General features: G+C 40.8%; 1 protein-coding gene across 1 annotated transcript in view; it reads right to left on the reverse strand.

The window, feature by feature from the left end:
• The window catches only part of LOC110500599 (phospholipid-transporting ATPase ABCA1), a 279,746-nt gene that overhangs the window by 236,844 nt on the left and 15,826 nt on the right, over positions 1–27,076 (reverse strand). Inside the window, exons 2-8 of the mRNA XM_090214665.1 lie at positions 19,283–19,376; positions 15,256–15,397; positions 14,856–14,983; positions 11,638–11,765; positions 10,529–10,726; positions 3,470–3,550; positions 3,019–3,220 (exon numbers count right to left, since the gene is read on the reverse strand). Of these exons, the coding sequence (XP_090070791.1) occupies positions 3,019–3,220; positions 3,470–3,550; positions 10,529–10,726; positions 11,638–11,765; positions 14,856–14,983; positions 15,256–15,397; positions 19,283–19,376 (973 nt within the window). The remainder of the gene's footprint in view (positions 1–3,018; positions 3,221–3,469; positions 3,551–10,528; positions 10,727–11,637; positions 11,766–14,855; positions 14,984–15,255; positions 15,398–19,282; positions 19,377–27,076) is intronic.

Genomic DNA, 27,076 nt, shown 5'->3' on the forward strand with positions numbered 1-27,076 from the left:
GGGCCCGGCGTCCACAGGTGGGGGTTGTGCTTACAGCCCAACACTGTGCAGGACGTTTGGCATTTGCCAGAGAACACCAAGATTGGCAAATTTGCCACTGGCGCCCTGTGCTCTTCACAGCTGAAAGCAGGTTCACACTGAGCACATGTGACAGACGTGACAGAGTCTGGAGACACCATGGAGAACGTTCTGCTGCCTGCAACATCCTCCAGCATGACCGGTTTGGCGGTGGGTCAGTCATGGTGTGGGGTGGCATTTCTTTGGGGGGCCGCACAGCCCTCCATGTGCTCGCCTGAGGTAGCCTGACTGCCATTAGGTACCGAGATGAGATCCTCAGACCCCTTGTGAGACCATATGCTGGTGCGGTTAGCCCTGGGTTCCTCCTAATGCAAGACAATGCTAGACCTCATGTGGCTGGAGTGTGTCAGCAGTTCCTGCAAGAGGAAGGCATTGATGCTATGGACTGGCCCGCCCGTTCCCCAAACCTGAATCCAATTGAGCACATCTGGGACATCATGTCTCGCTCCATCCACCAACGCCACGTTGCGCCACAGACGAGGAGTCCAGGAGTTGGCGGATGTTTTAGTCCAGGTCTGGGAGGAGATCCCTCAGGAGACCATCCGCCACCTCATCAGGAGCTTGCCCAGGCGTTGTAGGGAGGTCATACAGGCACGTGGAGGCCACACACACTACTGAGCCTCATTTTGACTTGTTTTAAGGACATTACATCAAAGTTGGATCAGCCTGTAATGTGGTTTTCCACTTTAATTTTGAGTGTGACTCCAAATTCAGACCTCCATGGGTTGATAAATTTGATTTCCATTGATAATTTTTGTGTGATTTTGTTGTCAGCACATTCAACTATGTAATGAAAAAAGTATTTAATAAGAATATTTCATTCATTCAGATCTAGGATGTGTTATTTTAGTGTTCCCTTTATTTTTTTGAGCGGTGTATATAGGGAAGGTAATCTGGCAGGTGATGGAGTCAAGGAGAGTCTGATGAGGCACTGGTGCAAGTAACGATTGTGACAGGTGTGCGTAATAGCGCACAGAGAGGGAGTATACGTGACAGTATCCCCTCACTGATGCGTGGCTCCGGCCGCAGGACACCGACCAGAGGGACGATCCCAGGGACCAGGAGCGGGCCAGTCGCCTCTGCTGAGACGTGGGAACCCGTTGAGCCAGCTGAGGCATGGGAGCCCGACGAGCCAGCTGAGGCAGGTGATGGAGTCCAGGTGAATCTGATGAGGCGCTGGTGCGCATAACAATGTAGACAGGTGTGTGTAATAATGATCAGTCTGGTGACCTCAAGCGCTGTATACGTGACAGTAGTATCGTTGTTATTGCTAACTACCTGTACAATTAGTTTATGTATTTCCTTTGTTCGTCTTTTCTCTTTAGACAGAAACTGCTTTTTTATTATTGATGAATTGAATGACCTCTGACTCACTGGGTTTTTAGTTTGGCATCTTCTGACCTTAAAAAACTTTAACTCTCTGAATAAATCAATAAACAGAACAGTCAAGGGCTCTGCATTTTAAAGCACCCGTTTGTCGGGAAAACAGAAACCCAAGAAACGGGCTACATATTTATTTCATGTTGTTGGGATTAGCAACCACATGTGTATGCCTAGCAGGTAACTGTTGTACTAATGTCACGCCCTGGCCTTAGTATTTTGTGTTTTCTTTATTATTTTGGTCAGGCCAGGGTGTGACATGGGTGAATTATGTGTTTGTCTTGTCTAGGGGTTTTTGTAGATTGATGGGGTTGTGTTTAGTAGAGTAGTCTAGGTAAGTCTATGGTTGCCTAGAGTGGTTCTCAATCAGAGGCAGGTGTTTATCGTTGTCTCTGATTGGGAACCATATTTAGGCAGCCATATTCTTTGAGTATTTCGTGGGTGATTGTTTCTTGTTCCTGTCTCTGTGTTTGTTGCACCAGATAGGGCTGTTTCGGTTTTTCACGTTTATTGTTTTTGTATACTGTTCGTATTTTCATCTTTCATTAAAGATGTTTATGAATAACCACGCTGCGTTTTGGTCCGATCCCTGTTTTACCTCTTCAGAGGAAGAGGAGGAAGAAAACCGTAACAACTAAATGGATTTGCTGTCATTGGAGGAAGCCTATTGCAGCCAATTTTTTTTTAAACAAATCATCAGTGTTCAGAGGAATTATACACATTCCACTTGACAAATGTGACCTTTGAAGCATTCATGAATGTCATTTCTGAACATGGTTCAGTACCATGTCTGTGCTGTGTATACGTACTGTACATTACACAACATGGCCAGCTGTTTGACAGAACAACTGATCGAAGAACCCTTTTCACAATAATAATACGCTATTTTAAGGCTTGATATTGTTTAAGAATCAATGGATCGACATATAATTATTTGTTCAAAAAAAATTCAAAAATGTCTATAAATATCACAATTGCCATATGCGTTTCCACATGGACTGTTGAACAACAAAATTCCTTTACAGTAAAATATAATTTACTGTTAAGGACTAACATTGTTAAGGAACATTGAGGGAAAGTTTTGTGACCTCTGATACAAACATTGTATGAAGGTCATCAACTATTTTGTGTTTCGGGAACCTATTTTTTGTATTGTCCCCACAAAGAAATATGTTCTGTTTAACATCAGAGGAATGTTTTTTGCACCCTAATACAAACATTGTATAATTTTCTATACAACTGGACAGATGTTGTGTTATTATATCTTTTGGAGGGAATGTTTCTTACGCCTTTACCACAATTAAATGTTCTGGGAACTTTCACAGAACCAATTTCGGCTTACTGGGAGGTGACTATACGACAATACAATACACTGTATCAAATAAAAATAGAAGAACCATTTAGTGTCACAAATATATACAATTTTGTGTCTGCTTCATAGTGTATCATCTGGTAGAGAACAACACCAAAACTGTTATGACAGTTTGACAGTACTTGTTTTCTAAAATATTTTCATAGGTCAAGAAGGTATTGTGAACTATTAACAATACTTACTGGAACTGCGGTTCCTGGAATCAGATAATTCACTGTTTTCTGTGTAATTCCTCGTCAGTCCAGAAGCAGAGAAATTCATGGTGGTATTTGTGGAGTTGGAGTCTGGAGCTTTGCCACATAGTAGCATGTTCAGACTACCTAACGCATCCGCTCTGAAATCCAGCGTGTTAGCGGACTTGAACAGCATTGAGTTCTGCAACTTGTTCACCTGTATTGGTGAAGGGTGTTATTACAACAACAAATGATCAGAAAATGGCAGTGTAGTACTTCATTTATTGACTTGAAGACAACAAATTGATAGGATTCTATCCATTATCATGCAATTGCTCAATATACTTGTCTTGATATTTCCATACAGTGAGACATATAGGGGTTACTGGGTGACACATACTGAATGTTACTAGATTTCCATGTAGGCCTACTATCCTTTCAGATGGTAAATAACTACCACACCAACCTCATCAATCACATGTAATGCATCTTCTGTAGTTCTCCCCACTAATCCAAATGTCTCTGCCGGATTCACATCCAAAGGTAACTAAATGAGGGAATAAGAAGTTGATTTAGCAAATGTTGTTGAGTAATATCCAATACATAATGCGTATTTGTTTGTAACAGGCTTAAGGGTATTAAAGGGGAAGTTCAGTATTTCACAACTTAATGTAAGATGCATGGTTCCTCAATCTGAATTAAACTGTTGCCCATAACTCCCATTGCTTTTAGCTTACAAGTTAGCTAATGTTTGTAGTGGGTGTTTAAAACCATGGTGTAGTCTATTGTAGCCAATAGACTACTTTCAGAGTGAGGAACCATTTAACATAAAGTTGTAAAATACTGAACTTCCCCTTTTAGCTAACACCTCAAATGTTACATCAAACACCTCAGGTGTTTGCAATAAAAGTGGCCGACAGAGAGTATTTCTGTATTTCCTTGTTCAGGTGCATGTCCTCTCAGTTTAAAACAATGGTTGCTTGAGGACAAACAACACCATATTAAGTATAGTAACTGTTACATTGGAAGAAAAAAAACCTAGACAAGGCATTTTTCCAATAGTGCTCTCCATCAAAATGTGTTAACTTAGTTCAAACATGGCCAAGAACAATATCTTCCCCAACAGTGCAGTGATCGTTTTAAGTGGATGTGTTTTTACTGAAATGGTAGGAATATGATTCATATCCATACCATGTATCTGATGGCTAGAGCACACTGGCCCAAGGGAGCCCAGCCACTGTACATGTCCTTAAACACTATCATTTCCATGTGTCCGGAGTATGTTGACATGAGTCCCTGGTGACCTTCACTGAGAAAAATATATCTCAAATCGAGAGAGAGAGAATCTTAATCCCCCTGTTGAGTTTATGAAAAGTATAAGCCACAAAGTGTTTACGAATTCAAGGAAGTGTCACTCGAATCCCCGTTTATCCCGGCAATTGAGGCAGCCCTACTCAAGAGTACATTAATTTTGGTTCAATTTTAACCTCGGCAGCAACACACAAGGAAGCTAAGACAAGCTGATTGGAAAAGCATGGGCATCTCACTCAGGACATTTTGGGTGAAACAGCTTGACATCACAGCGAAGTAGTCAACGGGCAGAGAGAGAGGTCTTGGGCTGTATCGTATTAAAGGCTTTAAAAGTAGACCCAAGGCACTATCTCAGAGCCATTTGATAAACTGTATGATGTTACAGTCTTTATTTTACGCATTATGTGTCATTTCTCAGCTGTGTTTCCAAAGAAGGCAAGAGCATGGAATGGGGTTACAAAAATAGAAAACGAATTTCCTTGTTGACTAAAGAAACTACAAAGGTTAGTAAGACAGTGACCTTACTAGATTGAATGGGTACTGTAACTTCTTAATTAAGGAATGCCCAAAAATGACCCCTCAGGTTTGTGTTGTTTCAGAGTCCATAACACCCAAGCAGCACATTATGTTACTGAAAATATATACAGTACCAGTCAAAAGTTTGGACACACCTACTCATTCCAGGGTTTTCTTAGTTGTTGCTATTTTCGACATTGTAGAATAATAGTGAAGACATCACAACTACGAAACAACACATATGGAATCATGTAGTAACCAAAAAAGGTGTTAAACAAATCAAAATATATTTTATATTTGAGATTCTTCAAACCCTTTGCCTTGATGACAGATTTGCACACTCTTGGCATTATTTATATATATATATATAGTTATATTATTGTCACAAAATGAGTCAGGCACAAAAACTATTGTTCCTGTGTAATTCCATGTACTTTCAAATCATATAAAAAAATAATAACACTGGTTATTATTATATATTTATCCTGGGATAAGTGTTTACACAGTACACCGAAACGTCTGTACTTTTTCGATACTAGAACATAGTTCGGTACTAGAATTGTTTTTACTTTCGGTACTTCCGTGTGTCTCACGTCATGTATGGATTGAGAGCATTGAGTCTGTCTAGTATTTGGTCTGAATCTTCTCAGTGAGCAGTAGTAACAAAGTTTATGGATATACTGACAAGATACATGTCTCTCCGCCCTAACAATAGGAGCCGTTGTCCACAAAGCGGCATGGCAGACTTTCTAGCTTCCGCCTATCCTTTCTTTGGATTGGTGGATACATTTCGTTATGGTAATCCATTTTTGAAAAATTGGTAAAGGTTGTTGACGTCAACTACTGGTATTAAATGGAGAGAGATGCTATGATACTAGCCTCACGCCATGAATATGCATAGCCGGCAGCATGGCTTCTTCTAATGAAAACATCATACCTTTACCCCTGCAGCTATTTGACAACACTGTCTGCAGAAGCGAACTATGGGAATACTTTGATTACAGAGGAGATGAGGACCAGCCCACATAAACTATTAAGCAAAATGTGACCAAAGCAGTGCAGCGCAAGGGAGATTTAGTTCCAAAATGACATAAATGACACATTTTACACGTTAGATTTTCATTGTAACGCTATAATTATTAGACTAAATGTTTATTATTTTTGAGTGACCAAGACATCAACATATATTCAGCATGACATTCATATTAGCATTATAATATGATTACACAACCCAAAGTAATGTGAAATGCACTGATAACTTGACAGCAATATACAGTATTTAGACTATTTGTCTAGGCTTGCTAGCAGTAGCCACTAGCCAGCCAGCAGGGTTGTCACTAGTTACCACAGCCACAAAGTCACAAACCCCGTCTATTTCTATAATTTATTTTCTTAAATTGTGATTTTAAACCTAACCTTAACCACACCGCTAACCTTATACCTAATCCTAACCTTAATTTAAGACAAAAAAGCTGCTACTTTTATGAATCTTGGATGAGCAAATTAACCCTGATATGTATTAAATTACATTTTCAAAAGGCTTAGATGTAATTGTAAAAAAAAAAAGTATCCGATATGGTTTCTCATCTGGAAAATGTAAGGTATTCTTCTGTTATTTAATACGTGTTTTATTTTTGCAAGAAATTTAATATAGAATAGAAGATATTCCATTTATTTGTATTTGTTCTACCAGTTATCAACATATTGTTAAATGTAAAAAATAAATAAATAGGCCCAGTGGTTATTCTGTGTCCTTACCTAATACATGTTTTTATTTTGCTGTGGTATCGTTTTGTTATCAAATATCATTTTGGTATTGAGTATCGTTTCGGTATCATGATACTAAACCTGGAATTGGTTTTGAGGTAAAACATCTGTTCTCATAACAACACTACTAGTTTGTAAGATGTTAAATTATATTTATTCTGTTGATGCCATTGACGCAATGTATTGTACTTGTTCCAACAGCCATCAGTGCTCAGGCAACAGGTAGTCTAGCAGTTAGAGCTTTGGGCCATTAACCAAAAGGTTGCTTGTTCGAATACCCAAGAAAATCTGTCAATGTGCCCTTGAGCAAAGCACTTAAACTTAATTTGCTCCATGGGCACTGTACTGCTATGGCTGATCCTGTAAAAACGTCACCTATCTGTTGTATGAGTTTTAATCACTGTATGCATTCTACACCGGTGACCAATCCTATTTGCCCTATGGGGATCAATAACGTTTTTTGAATTAAATTAATTTAAGGTCAAAACATCTTATTTTCATACATCTCTAGCCTACTGTGCACCTTGACCATTGTATGATAGAAGTAGAGAGCACCAGTTACTTACTGTCCAACACCTCCTATGACCTTACTATCTATCGTGCACTGTGCTAAGCTGCAACAAATGTCCAAATCACCCACTACCACTCAACTCTGTCTCGATAAACCCTGTCTCTTTTTTCTTTCTTTCTTTCTTAAGTCCCTTTCTTTATATTTTTGTTATCAACACTTTTCCGCAACTCCCATCTCTCTGAGTGTGAAAGGATGTTTTTCCAGCTCCATTTTGCTCGGAGCTTGTCTGGCTTTCTTGTCTATGACTGAAAATGCCTCCGGGCTTAAGTTGCTCAAATGGCTTTTTTTTCCGCCTGTGTACTTCTTGCCTTATCATTTATTTATTGCTTTTGCTGTCCCATACACTTTCTCTCAAAGATAAACTTGTGCACTCTTTTGTAGCCTCTACTGGAAATAATGTTTAAATGAAATCAAGAAAATATCAATTTTTATTCAAACAAATTGAATTGCTTTTACTTTACTACGACCACTGGAGACCATGATAGGAGAAGTATAGAGAACAAACTTAAATTAAAGAGGTAATGCAAACATTTAGGCTTTGATGCTCTAGAGCCAAAAAGGTTCCCCTAAATGGACAGATACAGTGCATTCGGAAAGTTTTCCGGACCCTGTCCTTTTTCCACATTTTGTTACAGCCTTATTCTAAAATGGATTACATGAAAAAAATCATTGTCAATCTAAACACAATACCCCATAATGACAAAACGAAAACAGGTTTCTAGACATTTTTACATATTCATTAAAGTAAACTGAGATATATTATTTACATAAGTATTCAGACCCTTTGCTATGAGACATGAAATTGAGCTCAGGTGCATACTGTTTCCATTGAACATCCTTGAGATGTTTCTAAAACTTGAATGGAGTCCACCTTAAATTGATTGGACATGTTTTGGAAAGGCACACACCTGTCTATATAAGGTCCCACAGTTGACAGTGCATGTCAGAGAAAAAAACCAAGCCATGAGTTTGAAGGAATTGTCTGTAGAGCTCCAAGACAGGATTGTGTCGAGGCACAGATCTGGGAAAGGGTACCAAAAAATGTCTGCAGCATTGAAGATCCCCAAGAACACATTGGCCTCCATCATTCTTAAATGAAAGAAGTTTGGCACCACCAAGACTCTTCCTAGAGCTGGCCTCCCAGCCAAACTGTGCAATTGGGGGACAAGGACTTTGGTCAGGGAGGTGACCAAGAACCCAATGGTCACTCTGACAGAGCTCCAGAGATCCTCTGTGGAGATGGGAGGACCTTCCAGAAGGACAACCAGCACTATGCAGCACTCCACCAATCAGGCCTTTATGGTAGAGTGGCCAGATGGAAGCCACTCATCGGTAAATGGCACATGACAGACCGCTTAGAGTTTTCTAAAAGCCACCTAAAGGACTCTCAGACCATGAAAAACAAGATTCTTTGGTGTGATGAAACCAAGATTGAACTCTTTGGCCTGATTGCCAAGAGTCACGTCCGGACGAAACCTGGCACCATCCCTATGGTGAAGCATGGTGGTGGCAGCATCATGCTGTGGGGATATTTTTCAGCGGCAGGGACTGGGAGACTAGTCAGGATTGAGGGAAAGATCTACTGAACAAAGTACAAAGAGATCCTTCATAAAAACCTCTCCAGAGCGCTAAGGAACTCAGACTGGGGCGAAGGTTCCCCTTCCAACAGGCCAACAACCCTAAGCACACAGCCAAGATAACGCATGAGTGGCTTCGGGACAAGTCTCTGAATGTTCTTGAGTGGCCCAGCCAGAGCCCGGACTTGAACCCGATCGAACATCTCTGGAGAGATCTGAAAATAGCTGTGTAGTGATGCTCCCCATCCAACCTGACAGAGCTTTAGAGGATCTGCAGAGAAGAATGGGAGAAACTCCCCAAATACATGTGTACCAAGCTTGTAGCGCCATACCCAAGAAGACTCAAGGCTGTAATCGCTGCAAAAGATGCTTCAACAAAGTACTGAATAAAGGGTCTGAATACTTATGTAAATTTCAGTTTTATATTTGTAATACATTGGCAAAAATGTTTAAAAACCTGTTATTGCTTTGTCATTATGGGGTTTTGTGTGTAGATTGATGAGGCAAAAAAACGATATAATACATTTTTTAATAAGGCTATAACAACAAAATGTGGAAAAAGTCAAGGGCTTTCCGAATACACTGTATTTTGCCCAGAATTGACCTCATTTGACTAAAAGGGATACAACTCCCAACGCCCATGAGCAAAAGCATTTTGTTAGCCGAAAACTAGGTATTGTGTGGTTCCATGAGTTTAGTAACTTAACTTCCATACAGCCTCTTTAACAGAGCAAAAAGCTCAGCTTCTCAGGCTTAGGGAAAATCTCTCACCTTGGGTTTATTCAAACATACTTTCCCCCTACAGCCGTCCAAACTGTTATACCACCATGCCAACATATTGAGACAGATACACTCTCACATATTTCAAATGTGCAATAAACAACGCAGGTTAAGATGGTGATTGTCTTGGACAGTTTTGACCTTAGGATGCTCTGTTCGATGCAAGATTGAAAAAGTGAACTCATGGAGACAGTGAGATTCAGTAATGAAAATACTCCAGAGAAAATGATCTAGAATATTAACCTAAATGATTGCCGACTACACAATATTGTATAATATTGTATATATCCAATTCAATGCACTGTTGAGGCCCTTTGGTTTACTGCGAGCTAAAAGGAATAAGTAAGTAAGTCCAATTTAATGTTTTCTTTGCTTCTTAGAAACTATGCAGCTCAATAGAACTAAAATATGTATTATTATACAGCAGTATTAAGTTGAGTGTTACAGCTGCACAGGATGTGCCTGCAATTTGACAGTAACAAGCTCCAATTGACTACAGTCGAAGAACTCCTTATTTAGCCTTAATATTTGTTCCCTACTTGGTGACATGTGGATGTCTTGGACTGAAAATAGCCATTAATTGCAAATCACCAATATGCCACATGCCACAACCATCAGCCAGTGACTACCATAGATTTCAAACAATTAAGATCCAAAAGAGAGAAAAGGTCAGTGAAATACGATGCTGCTTCATTACATGCACTGTGTGTCACAGTGAAACAAACAACACAATTGAAGATGGAATCTGCATTAGGGGAAACAGCGCCACTGTCCGACCCAGCATCTTCGTTATTGCATCGAGCAGTGTGGGTATTCTGCTGTTCTATCGCATGTGCAATGATGTCGGGGGGGGGGGGGGGGGGGGGGAACAGTGTCAATTGTTTGCTGTAACATCTTTGTTGTTGTAATATCCCAAACGGACGTGGCCGTTTCACCATTAAGGATTCCAGGCGTAAGGTACATTTTATAGCATTCAGTTGTAAGCCTAATTCCAATTACTTACGTTGGTGAGTATCTTGCTTGTATTCAGGTTTTGTAGGAAAACTTCCTTGGCTCGTCTCATCTGTTGTGCTGGGAGGGAGCAGCTGACATTCTGAAAGGCCTCCTTGTCAGACGCGCTGGTGAATTCCACATATCTATCAAGTGCTGTTCCATTGCAGAGGTTGGTTCTCAGGTCGTCTTGCCTTGAAATGCCCATCATCTTGTTTAAGGATATGATGAGTGTCAGAAGTGAAAGAAACCTATCTGATTCAGTTTTCAGTTTTTGTACTTTGCACATATGCACATGAGCAGACAGACACAGACAACACACACACACTACCCCCGGCCCACGCACACATTAGACAGTGAGTGGAGGAGATGGTGATCTCCTAATCCTTGTGCATTCTATCTGAACACCCTTGTCAGGGAATTGTGTACTGCCTGGCACACATAATTGTCTTCCTCCACATCTTCTGATATCAGTTGGAGCAGCGTATCAATTGGGAACATCTGAATGGGTCGCTCATAGATCACACTTACAGTATAGCTTTATTTCACCCAAACACAAAGACAGAGGTCCCAGCCAGGTAAAGCAGTGTTCCTCAATCAACTACTGGGGGACCCCCAAGTATTCACACTTGGGAACCCCCAAGGCTAACACACCTGATTTTACTAATCAGGGACTTGGGGATTAGTAAAATGAGTTGAACCAGGTGTGTTAGTGCTGGGCTTGAACAAAGATGAAAATGATGTCCTTGCAATACATTCAGTGATATGTTCAATCATTTTGGGAGGTAGGTAGTAGCCTAGAGGTTGGAGAGGTCCCTGGTTTGAATCAATAGCTGGGTACTAAAAGAAGTGCAAGACTGCTCGCCTACTATCCCAACTACAATCTCCAACCATTTTGCTCTTGAACAAGACATTTCAAAACTGTCTCTAGGGCCACTGCACCCTTGCTGAAAAGTCTGTGTTCATGTGTTGTGTGGGCAAAGTGTTTAAGAGAAAAGCAGGCAAATACATTTGTGTTGTGTTTGTTAAGAGTGCAATGTTGTTTCCGGACCTTTCTGCACATATTTTGCATGCAGTACTATGACGTGAAATAAATGTGTGTGTGGCGTTTTGCTGACTCACCTCATTCCGGTGAATATTTGAGTTCATCAGACTGTTGACTACTGTCAATGGCATGGACAAGTTCTTCTTCAGATATGCAGTGAACATTTCATTGTCATTTAGGATACTTCTCAGAGGAATGGGCTGACCTTAAACAGGAAGGGAGAGAAGAGAACAAGTTGTGCTTTCGTGTTAGAATGGATCTGGGGTGAAAACTATTTTTGAGGGAGCTGTGTCATTCTTTTGGGAAGATGGAATGCAATATACTCCCTAAAAGTGTCAAACATCAAAGATTGGGAGATATTTCTGAAAGAGGTGATGTTCCTTTCTCATGTTGTTGTTGACAGCATTAGGTGTAGAATTCCCCAGAGTGCTTTGCTTTGATTTGTTTACTCATCACTTTGGAGGGCATTGGGTCATAAACTACTGATGAATCAGAATTGAAATTGTATTGTATTCTCCAAGTGAATGTTGCAATAAAATGTGGATAAGAGCGAGGGAGGGTCGAACAGTTTAATTGTTTTAGTGAGAGCTCGCACATCATTGCTAAACGTGTATCAGTCAGTTAAGTAGCCATTTTGTGCTGATGATAATAATAAATGACATTTCTATAGCACCTTTCATAACAATCTCAAAGTGCTTCAAAAGCAAAACAGTACAAGCAGTACATTATCATGAGTAGCCTACCTATAGTTAGGTCAACCGATACATCATCATGAGTAGCCTAGCTTTAGTAAGGTCAACCAATAGAGGCCAAGTCTTTGAGTGCATGCATCCTCCAAAGATGGAGAGGGACAGTTCAGAGGAAGGGGGTCAGGGAGATGGTTGATAAAGATAGAGTCTGGTGACGATCATGTAGAGGGCTACTCTGGGAACCAGCCTGAGTCGTGTAGCAACTGGACTTCTCCTCCTCCAGAATGTATGGTACCCACTTGGGTGATGTCTCAGCAGCTCTGGGAGCCAGAAAGCTCACCACACACAGTTCAGAGTAGGAGCCAGCTTCAAACGACTCTTCAATTTATATTTTCAAAAGACCAGGAACCAGCAACCAGGTGATACAAAAAAGCTGGTACAGTAACCAGATGCATCATTCAAACAAAAACAATTAGCCAGCTAGCTATATATTCCCACTGATAGTCATGATCGCAGTGACAAAATCAAAACCAATCGACTGTTGAATGCAAACCTCCCCGCTTTGAATGAGAATGTCAGGGTGCAGCTCACAAGCGAAATACATCCCAGTACTAGTTTCCTGTGCAGTGGTTAGCTACTAGGCTACATGGTTCGGTTAAGAATTCTAGAGTAAATAAATAGAACATAATGAAATCTGTTATGGAACTAATTTCAATATTGGTGGATATGCTAAGGACTTTTTCACTTAAACCATACAATACTATCAAAATACTCGTAATAATACTATACTCTTACGAATAATATCCTTTTACTAACACTATGACCTTACTAATACTTTACTCTTACTATCACTATACTATTACTACCATTATACTCTTACTATCACTTAACTCTTACTATCACTACACTATTACCATCACTACACTTGTACTAGTACTACACTCTTCTAATACTACACCCTTACTATAACTACATGCTTACTAGCACTACACTCTTACTATCACCACACTCTTGCAATCACTATGATCTAACTAATAATACACTGTTACTAATACTACACTCTTACTATCACTACACTCTTATTAATACTACACTCTTACCAATACTACACTATTGCTCTCACTATACTCTTACCAATGCTATAATATTACTGGTACTATACCCTTACTGATACGCTTACTAATACTCGTACTAATACTATACTATTACTATCACTATACTCTTACTAGTACTATAATCGTACTAATACCATACTCTCACTATCACTATACTCTTAATATCACTATACTCATATTAATACTATACTCTTACCAATACTATACTCTTACCAATACTGTACTCTTACTAATACTATACTAGTACTATTACTATACTCTTAATATCACTATACTCTTACTAGTACTATACTCATACCAATTATATACTCTTACCAATACTATACTCTTACTAATGCTATACTCTTACTAATACTATACTCTGACTATCAATGTGCTCTTACCAATACTATACTCTTACTTGTACTATTCGCTTACTAATACTATACATATACTAATCTTATACACCTGCTAATACTATACTCATATTACCACTATACTCTTGCTAACACTATACTCATGCTGCCACTATTCTCATACTAATGCTATACACTTGCTAATACTATAACCATGCTGCCACTATACTCTTGCTAATACTATACTCATACTACCACTATGCTCTTACAAATACTATACACTTACCAATAGTATACACTTATTACTACCTCTGTCATTATCATTGTAACACCACCAATCAGGTAGGACAACATTACGCTAACATGTCAAAACCAAAAACATGCTCTCGCCTCCGACTGAACTTGGTTGCGAGATTGGCGTCCCCACCCTAGCACATTTAATCATCTCCGGTGAGAAGCACAATACAGTCACCTTTGCCATCCCTATCCCTTTGATATTCCTCTGCTTCTTGCTTGTGTTAATGACCTTTCGCCATCTCGCCTCAGACAGCGTATCCCATTAATTAAGCTGTGGCACAGATCTCTGATGGATTTAATCTTGTATATTACAAGCCCGCGACCCCAAAATGCAAATGTGGTTTTCAGTGTGGTGTTTGTGCGAGGCTCAACAATGGCCAAGCCCCCTTTTGCCTATTTGCAAATTAGGTGCCTTATGAAAATCTGAATATCATCAGGCTAAATGAGCCAAATGCAAAGTAACAACTTATAAAGATAAACGATCTGCCACTTCACACAGAAAATTGGATCATAAATAATCAGTTGTCATTGTTTTTCAAGGGATGTTGGAGAATAACAAATTGTGAATGGGCTACTCTCGTTGATAGAGGACCTTGGTCAAATCCATGGCGAAGTGATTGTCAGTCTGGTAAAGTATTATACTGTTCCAATTACTGCTGAACCAGTAATTGGACAAGCTGTAAAAGCTTTATTATTCATGAGATTTTCAGGGTTTGGTTTAAGACTTAGTTTTGAACAGTGGGTACTGGATCGGTTGAGTTTGTGTGCCAAAGTAGATCACCACTCCAAAGGGCTCATGATTTTCCAGGGCCCTAAAAACAGTTTGAACAATTTGAGTTGAAATGTTGAAATACTGTACCGTTTGCAGGGTTAGATGTCTGTATAATCAAAGCCCAATGGTCCACATCCTCTGAAAGCCTCTGGAATTTGGTTAGGATGGATCTGTTTGCCAGAAGTGACTGCAGCTCGATCAACATCCCAGCAATTCTGGTTAGACAGAGGAAGGTTGAAAAAAGTAACATTATTCAAGAAAAATCTTAAATAAACAAACAAACAAACTTCATGGCTAAATAAAGATAGCTATAACATTTTTCACATATGTTATAACTCACATCCTAAAACAATATCAATGGCCAAATGAGCATCACAACCTACCATTGTCAAGGTGAAATAATGTAAGTCAAACTAGGATATATTGAAGTACATTTGGAAATTGTCACTGTATGGAAATTGTTTGAAATGGTTGCCCTTCTACATACATGGAATTGTTGAAGTTGTTGACTTGTCCTGGTGCTTCTCCTGGCGTGGGATGGTTTACACAGGGGTTGCCTATGTTACACATCATGCCTTGAAGCCAAGGCAGCAACCCGGAGGACGGCATGGCTTTATTTGGATAATGACCTGGAACCAGAAAAATGATTTCCTTTCATACATGGCCACCAAAAAGTCCTCATCCTCCACTTTCCTTCAAAGATACATACTGCAGTCAGAGATAGAAGAGGAAGTGAGTCCTCCCGCTCCCTAATTGTTTTTGTTTCAATGGAAGTCAAGGAACAAAGTAGACGAGACCCAGCTGCTATTGCATTGCGGACCTGACCATTTTTTTCATTGGTAAACGGCCATCTTAATTTATCCACCCTATTTGCTGCAATGTCCTCAGCTGGCTTCCATTTAGTGAATTGATTGGTGTGTGTCTGTGTGTTCTGTCTCAACCATCTTAATATGGTCAGCTGATGACCACCTAACCCATCAGCTGGCTCAGCAGTCATCTTAAATAGGCAATTGGCCACATTGATAGTTGAATTTGACATTTCATTGGGGAGCTCATAACCAGTTTGGTATACATTTTAGGACATCCCTACTCACCATGCTAAATGTCCCTACTTACAGTGCATTTGGAAAGGATGCAGACCCCTTCACATTTTGATTCGTTACAGCCTTATTCTAAAATGGATGAAATTATTTTTCTCCTCATCAATCTACACACAATGCCCCATAATCACTATGCAAAAAACATGTTTTTAGACAAATGTGCATTTCTAAAAACAGAAATATCACATTTACATAAGTATTCAGACCCTTTACTCAGTACTTTGTTGAAGCACCTTTGGCAGCGATTACAGCCTAGAGATTTCTTGGGTACAAGCTTGGCACACCGGTATTTGGGGAGTTTCTCCCATTCTTCTCTGAAGCTCCTCTCAAGCTCTGTCAGGTTGGATGAGGGTGTTGCTGCGCAGCTATTTTCAGGTCTTAGGGTCATTGTCCTGTTAGAAGGTGAACTTTCTCCCCAGTCTGAGGTCCTGAGCACTCTGGAGCAGGTTTTCATCAAGGATCTCTCTGTACTTTCCTCTGTTCATCTTTCCCTCGATCCTGACTAGTCTCCCAGTCCCTGCCGCTGAAAAACATCCCCACAGCATGATGCTGCCACCACCATGTTTCACCGTAGGGATGGTGCCAGGATTTCTCCAGAAGTGACGCTTGATATTCAGGACAAAGAGTTCAATCTTGGTTTCATTAGCCCGGAGAATCTTGCTTCTCATGGTCTGAGAGTCCTTTAGGTGGATTTTAGCAAACTCCAAGCTGGTTGTCATGTTCCATTTACTGAGAAGTGGCTTACGTCTAGCCACTCTACCATAAAGGCTTGATTGGTGGAGTGCTGCAGAGACGGTTGTCCTTCTGTAAGGTTCTCCCATCTCCACAGAGGAACTCTGAAGCTCTGTCAGAGTGACCATCGAGTTCTTGGTTGCCTCCCTGACCAAGGCCCTTTTCCCCCAATTGCTTGGTTTGGCCAGGTGGCCAGCTCTAGGAAGAGCCTTGGTGGTTCCAAACTGGAAGACCATTTAGGAGGAAGCCAATGTGTTCTTGGGGACCTTCAACTCTGCATAAATGCTTTGGTACACTTCCCCAGATCTGTGCCTCGACACAATCCTGTCTCGGAGCTCTACAGACTTGTTTTTTTCTCTGACATGCACTGCCAACTGTGGGACCTTATATAGACAGGAGTGTGCCTTTTCAACAGGATGCACCTGAGCTCAATTTCAAGTCTCATAGCAAAGGGTCTGAATACTTATGTAAATAAGGTATTTCTGTATATTTATTTGTATAATTTAGCAAACATTTATAAACAACTGTTTTTGCTTTGTCGTTATGGAGTATTCTGCGTAGATTGATGAGCAACAATGTGTATTTAATCAATTTTAGAATAAGACTGTAACGTAACGGAATGTGGAAAAAGTCAAGGGGTCTGAATAATTTCTGAATGCACTGTATGTATCTAGGGAGTAGCGGTGTCTTAAAATTGACATCATACTAATGAGAGTTTGTAAGGGGATTGATACTGAACAGTGTGTGTCACAGTGGACAGTAGGACATTTGCTGGTCCATGGTGACATTGCTACTTTTTTCAGGTGACCAAGTTACAGAAGAAGATGCAGAAAGGAAGTGACAAGTTTGCATTTCATGATTAGAAATGTTGTGATTGGAGTGCATTGGATGACATTTTTGGGGGACTATGTCACAGTGAATTATTTCCCATTTTGGCATACAAATGGAGCTAGTATGTCACCCTTTATGCACCCTTTATAGCAGGTGTACTATTTGAGAAGGTCCAGTCACACAAATGTCGGTTCGAATGGATATCATAATTTATCAGCGTATTAACAAACCTCCAACTCACAACCCATGTGACCCCAAACAGTTCACACCCTTCTTGTTGGCAGAGAGAATATTTAGCAGTTTTAATGCTAATTTCCTGAAATTCTACACATTTTGCCATGTTTTATGTGTGTTCAGATGATAGCAGGGGTTGAATTAAATCTGTAACGGCAGATTTCCTCTTCGTCTGAAGAGGGGTAAGGATCGGACCAAGATGCAGCGTGGTAAGTGTTCATGACGATTTATTAAAAACTAACTGAACACTGAAATACAAAACAATAAACGATGTGATGAAGACGAAAACCGAAACAGTACCGTGTGGCGACAAACACTCACACGGAAACAAACACCCACAAACAAAAAGTGAAACCCAGGCTACCTACAATGGGGCAAAAAACCTACAATGTAATTTTCCCGATTTTTTTTCCCTCATGTTGTCTGTCATAGTTGAAGTGTACCTATGATGAAATCTCTATATATATATCTATATATTTTGGAAATACTTTATAAACTCAGCAAAAAAAGAAACGTCCCTTTTTCAGGACCTTGTCTTTCAAAGATAATTCGTAAAAATCCAAATAACTTTGCAGATCTTCATTGTAAAGGGTTTAAACACTGTTTCCCATGCTTGTTCAATGAACTATAAACAATTAATGAACATGCACCTGTGGAACGGTCTTAAAGACACTAACAGCTTACATACGGTAGGCAATTAAGGTCACAGTTATGAAAACTTAGGACACTAAAGCAGCCTTTCTACTGACTCTGAAAAACACCAATAGAAAGATGCCCAGGGTCCCTGCTCATCCCTGCTCACGTGCCTTAGGCATGCTGCAAGGAGGCATGAGGACTGCAGATGTGGCCAGTGAAATAAATTGCAATGTCCGTACTGTGAAACGCCTAAGACAGCACTACAGGGAGACAGGACGGACAACTGATCGTCCTCGTAGTGGCAGACCACATGTAACAACACCTGCACAGGATCGGTACATCCGAACATCACACCTGCGGGACAGGTACAGGATGGCAACAAGGGGAAGACATCCTCCTCCCTCATGTGGTACCCTTCCTGCAGGCTCATCCTGACATGATGCTCCAGCATGACAATGCCACCAGCCATACTGCTTGTTCTGTGCGTGATTTCTTGCAAGACAGGAATGTCAGTGTTCTGCCATGGCCAGCGAAGAGCCCGGATCTCAATCCCATTGAGGACGTCTGGGATCTGTTGGATCGGAGGGTAAGGGCTATGGCCATTCCCCCCAGAAATGTTTAGGAACTTGCAGGTGCCTTGGTGGAATAGTGGGGTAACATCTCACAGCAAGAACTGGCAAGTCTGGTGCAGTCCGTGAGGAGGAGATGCACTGCAGTACTTAATGCAGCTGTTGGCCACACCAGATACTGACTCTAACTGTTGATGTTTACCCCCCTTTGTTCAGGGACACATTATTCCATTTCTGTTAGTCACATGTCTGTGGAGCTTGTTCAGTTTTTGTCTCAGTTGTTGAATCTTGTTGTGTTCATACAAATATTTACAAGTCTTCTGAAAATAAATGCAGTTGACAGTGAGAGTTCACATGCTTTATAAAGCCTTTCTAAGTTGTCATTTGCTTAGAGTGGGACTGTTCTACTTACATCCGCCCTGATAAATGGGTTGATTGGTTGATCTCACCCTGACGAGGATTAAGAACAGGAAGAGAGGCCACAACAACTCCACCACCAGACGCACCTGCATTGAAGTTAAAGAAGAGAGATTGCCTCATGTTACATCATATCATATTATATCATATTGAAGTATATTACCTTGTGAATCCCATTCTAGTCATTCTGACACTTTTCTGAAAGATATAGTCAGTGTTATTGAAGAAGAGTTAGGGTCACCTTGTTTGTCATTGCAATAAAATACCCTGTATATTGAAATTGGCATGCCAAGTGCATAGACTTTGACAACAAATTACATATAATCTAATATGAATGACGTGTCATGCATTTTATGTTATGACCAGTAGAGGCTGCTGAGCAGAGAACCATGTGTTTGATGTATTTGATACCATTCCGCTGATTCCACTCCAGCCATTACCACAAGCCCGACCTCCTCTATTAAGGTGCCGTCATCCTCCTGTGGTTATGACACTTACTGTCCACGATATTTAAAGATGATTAAAGGGCATTTGAAACAAATACTATAGCCATCCATCTATGATTACGAAACACGCATCTCTGAAATAACAGAACTCAAAGTACAGTGACAAATCACAGAGTCGAGGTTTCAGTAAATTGCAGCACCTCTGCAAAATCACCTGTTTCAGTAAATTGCAGCACCTCTGCAAAATCACCTGTTATGTATGAATGTGCTTTTTAAATCATTAGGTATGGTTCAGTGAAGTTAATGAGGGTTCACTGGAGCGTGTGTGTGCGTGTGTGTGCATGCGTATAAGCGCCAGTGTGTGTGTGTGTGCGTGCGTATTGGTGCCTCTGTGTGTGTGTGTGTGTGTGTGTGTGTGTGTGTCAAAGCATAGTCATTGCGGTGGAGTCGGCTTCTACATCACCATAGCTTTGAGCTTTTACCGAGGATGAGACTGCAAGCTCCAATGACTCCTCTACTACTTCGCCTGGCCAGAGCTTACTCACATCGTCTTCTCATACACTGGCTGCATCCCAAAATGTGCAATTTAATGGCACCATATTCCCTATTTAGGGCTTCCCCATAAGGCTCTGGTCAAAAGTAGTGCACTACTGAGGGAATTGGGTATAATTTGGGACGCAGTTACACAGTCTATCCTGCTATAAATGGAATTTAAACCTGAGTGTCTGGACCCCTGGGTCCCTTCTCTTCGTTAATGTGTCCAGTTCACCACCCTCCTGCATCTCTCCCTACCACATCAAAGATATCAGCCTTTTATTCCAAATAACCCCAGGGAATGAAAAGGGGAGAAAAAACAAGTCACACAATGGAGGCTTGATGTGTTCCCTTTGAGTTTTTCTCTTACTCTATCTCTTCATTTGCCCTTTGTAGAGATGGCTAGTGACACTGTGAGCACAATCTCACCGTGGCATGGGAGATTGGAGCCTTTTGAAACCCTCCTAGCTAATCAGAAGTTCAATGGGACTCTTGCCCTATGCTATCTCATTCTAATGCCTATAGACTGGCCACCGATTCTGCAAGCTAGCTAATGTTGAACCAACACCTATATGCAGCTTGACTATATGTATACCATAGCAACCTGAGTAGCTCAGAGACAAGGTAGGAGGGCAATTTAGAACAACAGTCAAAGTGCTCTCACAGCGTGAGCTGTCTACAGGCTTCGCAAAGAGCCAACTAGGGAGAACGGTATTAAAACGCTACATCCGGCCTCAACTTTCCACCTCACCTCCTCACCTAGAAATGTATGTGTCCCTCAGCGTTTTCCCTCTCCCTCCCTCCACCTCCGCCAATCTCTTCTGCCGGTGTGTTCATCTCCCTCTTCTCTGCTGTGGAATAACCTAGCTGCTTAGAGGAATCAAAGCCAGCCCTAGCCTCAATTGTGCTGCGGCTTTCAATAGAGTCCATGGCCTTAAAAATCTCCATTGCTGTTCGACTGACTGGATGTCTGTTGTTGTCAATCCTCTCAAATATGAATAACTTATTTGTACCCGCAAAACACCACTCTATGGCATGTGATTATTATTTCTTGTTGCTAAAATATATGCACACATACTAACTCTTTTAGGTTTCTGAATTCAGCCCAACGGCGTTGTGAGATGGTACTCGGCCAATACAGTAGTTGTTATTTAGTTGTTTTATTTGTTGTTACTGAGTGTTGTAGCTTCTCCGATGCTGTGACATGGACTTACAGTCCCTAGATTTAAAGAGAACTTAAATGAGCCACACCAATTGAATATGGTTACTACAGTACATAATATTTATCTGTTGCTCAACAATGTAATACGGTATGTAACCAAAGTCAAAGCTGAATATCAATATGAAACCACAATTTATTGAGGGATGTCTTAGGTAATTTCACATCTCTTCCATTTTCCTCAGCTTTACATGTGTCAGGGAAATTGTGGTACCACTGAGAATGTGAATTATCATAATATATTCCACAGTATCAGAGGAAAGACAGAAGGATCAAATACAATGTATTTGTCACATGTGCCGAATACAACTGGTGTAGACTTTATCGTGAAATGCTTGCTTACGAGCCCTTCCTAACAATGCAGAGTTTAAAAAATAAATAGTAACACAAGAGGAATAAAATAAAATACACAAGAATGGAGCTTTATTTATTTATTTAACTAGGCAAGTCAGTTAAGAACAAATTCTTATTTTCAATGACGGCCTAGGAACAGTGCTGCCTGTACAGGGGCAGAACGACAGATTATAAAAAACAGAAAGAAAGCTAAATCAAAGGGTAGTTTTGAGATATGAATGTGAAAATTAGTATTTCAGAATCTAGACAAACTCCACACGTCCGAGTGAGCTTGTCAGCTCGGGGGTTTGAACTTGCAACCTTCCGGCTACTAGTCCAACGCTCTAACCTCTAGGCTACCCTGCCACCCCGTACAGGGAGTACCAGTGCAGAGGTATGAGATATTTGAGGTAGATATGTACATGAAGGCAGAGTAAAGTGACTAGGCATCAGGATAGATAGTAATAAGAGTAAAATAAAGAACAGAGTAGCAGCAGCATATGATGAGTGCAAAAGTGTGTGCATATGTGCGTATGTAGTGTATATGAATGTGTGTGGGGTTTCCTGTGGGACTGACAATATTGTATGCCCTTACAAAAGAAAAAAACATCAGCCATGGATGACGGAACAACTAAAAACGGCCACCAAGAAAATGCAACAAATATTTGACAGAAAAGGGAAAACGGAGAAATTGAAAAAAAAAACCGAGAAACCCTGTTCAAAAGCTCATCCGATGGGCAAAGAAAAGAAAAACTACTACACAAATTAAATTCAAGCGCTCAAAAATAAGAACCCCCAAAAAGTGCGGGACTTCATCAACCAAGTGCTTTGTAGGTCAAAATCATCTGGAGAGACGATACAGATTGACTGTGTGGAAAATGACGACGTTACTGAGGTCTTGAACAAGTTCTTTGCTGAAGCATGACTGGGAAATACAACCCTCACTGTTTTTCCTCTTCCGAGGCCTGTTGGGGAAGGAGAACTACGCAACATTGGACAAATGAATCAAGGTCTTTCAAGACTCCGTCTAAAGAAAGCAAGGGGTCCAGATGGTATCCCCCTGGTTACTGAAGGAATTTTCTGAGGATCTATCATCAGTGGTCACTCACTCACTTACAATAGGGCTCCATTTCTACAGTGTGGAAGACTGTCAACATCTGCCCCATTCCTAAGGTCCCCAGCCCTGGATAGAAAAGTGATTGGAGACCAATCTCTCTGACATTTTGTCTGGGTGAATTCCAGGAAATTCTCGTTGCCAAGAAGCTCATACCATTTGCACTTGAAGAATGCAAAAACCAGTATGCATACTTGCCTGAACACAGCACAACAAATGCGCTGATCAGAACCGGACACACCTGGCTTATGGAGACAGACTCAAAGCAGCCGATAATGGTCTGGGTTCTGCTGGCGGACATGTCAAAGGCTTTTGATCGTGGTAACCATGCTAAACTCCTCCTGCATCTGGCCAGTCTGGGTCTGTGTCCAAGGCAACTCACCTGGCTTCACAGCTATATAACAGGGAGAACACAGAGGGTGATGGAAAATGGAATTTACAGCTCATGGACAGATGTAACATCTGGGGTCCCACAGGGTGTGGTCGTCTCGTCTTCCTGCTTCACATGTCCACTCAGAGAGTCATATTTGAGGATACACTGGACACCTGCTACGCCGATGACATTGGGCTGTCCTGTGATTTAAGGCTAGTCAACATTGAAAATGTTACCTCAACGGAAGAGGAGGAAAAGCAACTGGAGGATTGGACGATAGAGAACCACATGCTTCTTAATGGAAAGAAGTCTGTCAAACTAAGAATCTGCTTCTCCCAAAATCCTCCCCAAACAGCTCCACTAATAATAGGTGGACAGGCTGTTCCAGTTGGAAAAGCACATAATAACAAGGCTTCCAATAGGACAACCAACTCATTGGGGAACAACATACTGACCAGACATTGAAAGAGGCTTCACGTTATTATCTCCATTTCCTGACTGTGATGGAAAGAAACGGCCTTCCCGCTGATGATCTTGTCGATCTACACCACTCTGATCCAACCATGCCTGGAGAATGCCCAGACTCGTCAGTCTATTCTTTTTCTGAGAAATGAAGGCTATTCCATGTGGGAAATTGCCAAGAAACTGAAGATCTTGTACAATGCTGTGTACAACTCCCTTCACAGAACAGCGCGAACTGGCTCTAACCAGAATAGAAAGAGGAGTGGGAGGCCCCGGTGCAATACAGAGCAAGAGGACAAGTACATTAGAGTGTCTAGTTTGAGAAACAGACACCTCACAAGTCCTCCACTGGCAGCTTCATCAAATTGTACCCGCAAAACACCAGTCTCAATGTCAACAGTGAAGAGGTGAATCCGGGATGCTGGCCTTCTAGGCAGAGTTCCTCTGTCCAGTGTCTGTGTTCTTTTGCCAATTATAATATTTTATTTTTATTGACCAGTCTGAGACATGGCTTTTCTTTGCAACTCTACCTGGAAGGCCAGCATCCCAGAGTCACCTCTTCACTCTTGACATTGAGACTGGTGTTTTGTGGGTACTATTTAATGAAGAATAGACTGACGAGTTTCAGAAGAAAGCTCTTTGTTTCTGGTCATTTTGAACCTGTAATCGACCCACAAACGCTGATGCTCCAGATACTCAACTAGACTAAAGAAGGCCAGTTTTATTGTTTCTTTAATCAGGGCAACAGTTTTCAGCTGTGCTAACATAATTGCAAAAGGGTTTCCAAATGATCAATTAGCCTTTTAAAATTATAAACTTGGATTGGCTACACAACGTGCCATTGGAACATAGGAATGATGGTTGCTAATAATGGGTCTCTGTACGCCTATGTAGATATTCCATTTTTTTTAAATCAGCTACAATAGTCATTTACAATATTAACAATGTCTACACTGTATTTGTGATCAATTTTAATGGACAAAAAAATCTGCTTTCTTTCAAAAACAAGGACATTTCTAAGTTTACATACACTTAGATTGGAGTTACTAAAACTATTTTTTCAACAACTCCACAAAGTTCTTGTTAACATACTATAGTTTTGGCAAGTCAGTTAGGACATCTACTGTGTGCATGACACAAGTAAATGTTCCAACAATTGTTTATGGACAGATTATTTCACATATAATTCACTATATCACAATTCCAGTGGGTCAGAAGTTTATATACAATAAGTTGACTGTGCTTTTAAACAGATTGGAAAATTCCAGAAAATGATGTCCTGGCTTTAGAAGCTTCTGATAGGCTAATTCACATCATTTGAGTCAATTGGAGATGTACCTGTGGATGTATTTCAAGGCCGACCTTCAAACTCAGTGCCTCTTTGCTTGACATCATGGGAAAATCAAAATAAATCAGCCAAGACATCAGAAAAAATGTGTAGACCTCCACAAGTCTGGTTCATCCTTGGGAGCACTTTCCAAACGCCTGAAGGTACCATGTTCATCTGTACAAACAATATTACGCAAGTATAAACACCGTGGGACAACGCAGCCGTCATACCGCTCAGGAAGGAGATGTGTTCTGTCTCCTAGGGATGAAAATACTTTGGTGCGAAAAGTGCAAATCAATCCCAGAACAACAGCATACAACAGCAAAGGACTAACAGCAAAGATGCTGGAGGAAACAGGTACAAAAGTATCAATATCCACAGTAAAACGAGTCCTATATCGACATAACCTGAAAGGCCGCTCAGCAAGGAAGAAGCCACTGCTCCAATACCGCCATAAAAAAGCCAGACTATGGTTTGCAACTGCACATGGGGACAAAGATTGTGCTTTTTGGAGAAATGTCCTCTGGTCTTTTGAAATAAAAATAGAACTGCTTCGCAATAATGACCATCGTTATGTTTGGAGGAAATAGGGGGAGAATTGCATGCCGAAGAGCACCATCCCAACCGTGAAGCACAGGGCTGGCAGCATCATGTTGTGGGGGTGCTTTGCTGCAGGAGGTACTGGTGCACTTCACAAAATATACATCATCATGAGGAGGGAAAATTATGTGGATATATTGAGGCAACATCTCAAGACATCAGTCTGGAAGTTAAGCTTGGTCGCAAATGGGTCTTCCAAATGGACAATGACCCCAAGCATACTTTCGAAGTTGTGGCAAAATGGCTTAAGGATAATAAAGTCAAGGTATTGGAGTGGCCATCACAAACTCCTCACCTCAATCCTATAGAAAATGTGTGGGCAGAACTGAAGAAGCGTAGTCGAGCAAGGAGGCCTACAAACCTGACTCAGTCACATGAGCTCTGTCAGGAGGAATGGGCCAAAATTCACCCAACTTATTGTGGGAAGGTTGTGGAAGGCTACCCGAAACGTTTAACCCAAATTAAACAATTTAAAGGCAATGTGACCAAATACTAATTCAGTATGTAAACTTCTGACCCACTGGTAATGTGGTGAAAGAAATAAAAGCTGAAATAAATCATTCTCTCCGGTTATTCTGACATTTCACATTCTTGCAATAAAGTAGTGATCCTAACTGACCTAAGATAGGGAATTTTTACTAGGATTAAATGTCAGGAATTGTGAAAAACTGAGTTCAAATGTATTTGGCTAATGTGTATGTAAACTTCCGACTTCAACTGTATATAGTCTAATGAGTGCTTCAAGAGAGTCAGGGCATATTGTTTGGGTGTTCGGGAATTCGGATGACTGACGTGCCCAAAGTAAACTGCCTGTTTCTCAGGCCCAGAAGCTAGGATATGCATGTAATTGGTTGCATGTTTTGAGGTGACTGGCTCCCAGATTGCAGTTCCTATGGCTTCCACTAGATGTCAACAGTCTTTAGAAAGGGCTTCAGGCTTGTTTTTTGAAATATGAGCTAGAATTTGTAGTTTTTCAAAGTGGCTCTCATTTGGATTGTAGTCTTATGGAGCGCGTGGATGAGGGCGCGCACTTCGTTATTTATCTCCGGTAATGAACACACTATTCTCCATCTTAAGTTTTATTGTTTATTTACATATTAGGGTACCTGAGGATTGATTAGAATCGTTGTTTGACTTGTTTGGATGAAGTTTACTGGTAACTTCTGGGACTCCTTTGTATGCATGTTCAACTAGTGGAACCGGTTGATTACTGAATCATTGCTGCAACTAAAGTGATAATTTTGGGATATAAAGAACAAAACGACCATTTGATGTGTAGCCGGGACTCTTGGGATTGCAAACAGAGGAAGATCTTCTAAGGTAAGTGATTTATTTTATTGCTATTTCTGACTTTTGTGATGCCTGTGCTGGTTTGGAA

Source organism: Oncorhynchus mykiss, chromosome 21 (genome assembly GCF_057628025.1).
Source record: "Oncorhynchus mykiss isolate SJ-2025 chromosome 21, ASM5762802v1, whole genome shotgun sequence".
In the NCBI taxonomy this organism is placed as follows: Eukaryota; Metazoa; Chordata; class Actinopteri; order Salmoniformes; family Salmonidae; genus Oncorhynchus; species Oncorhynchus mykiss.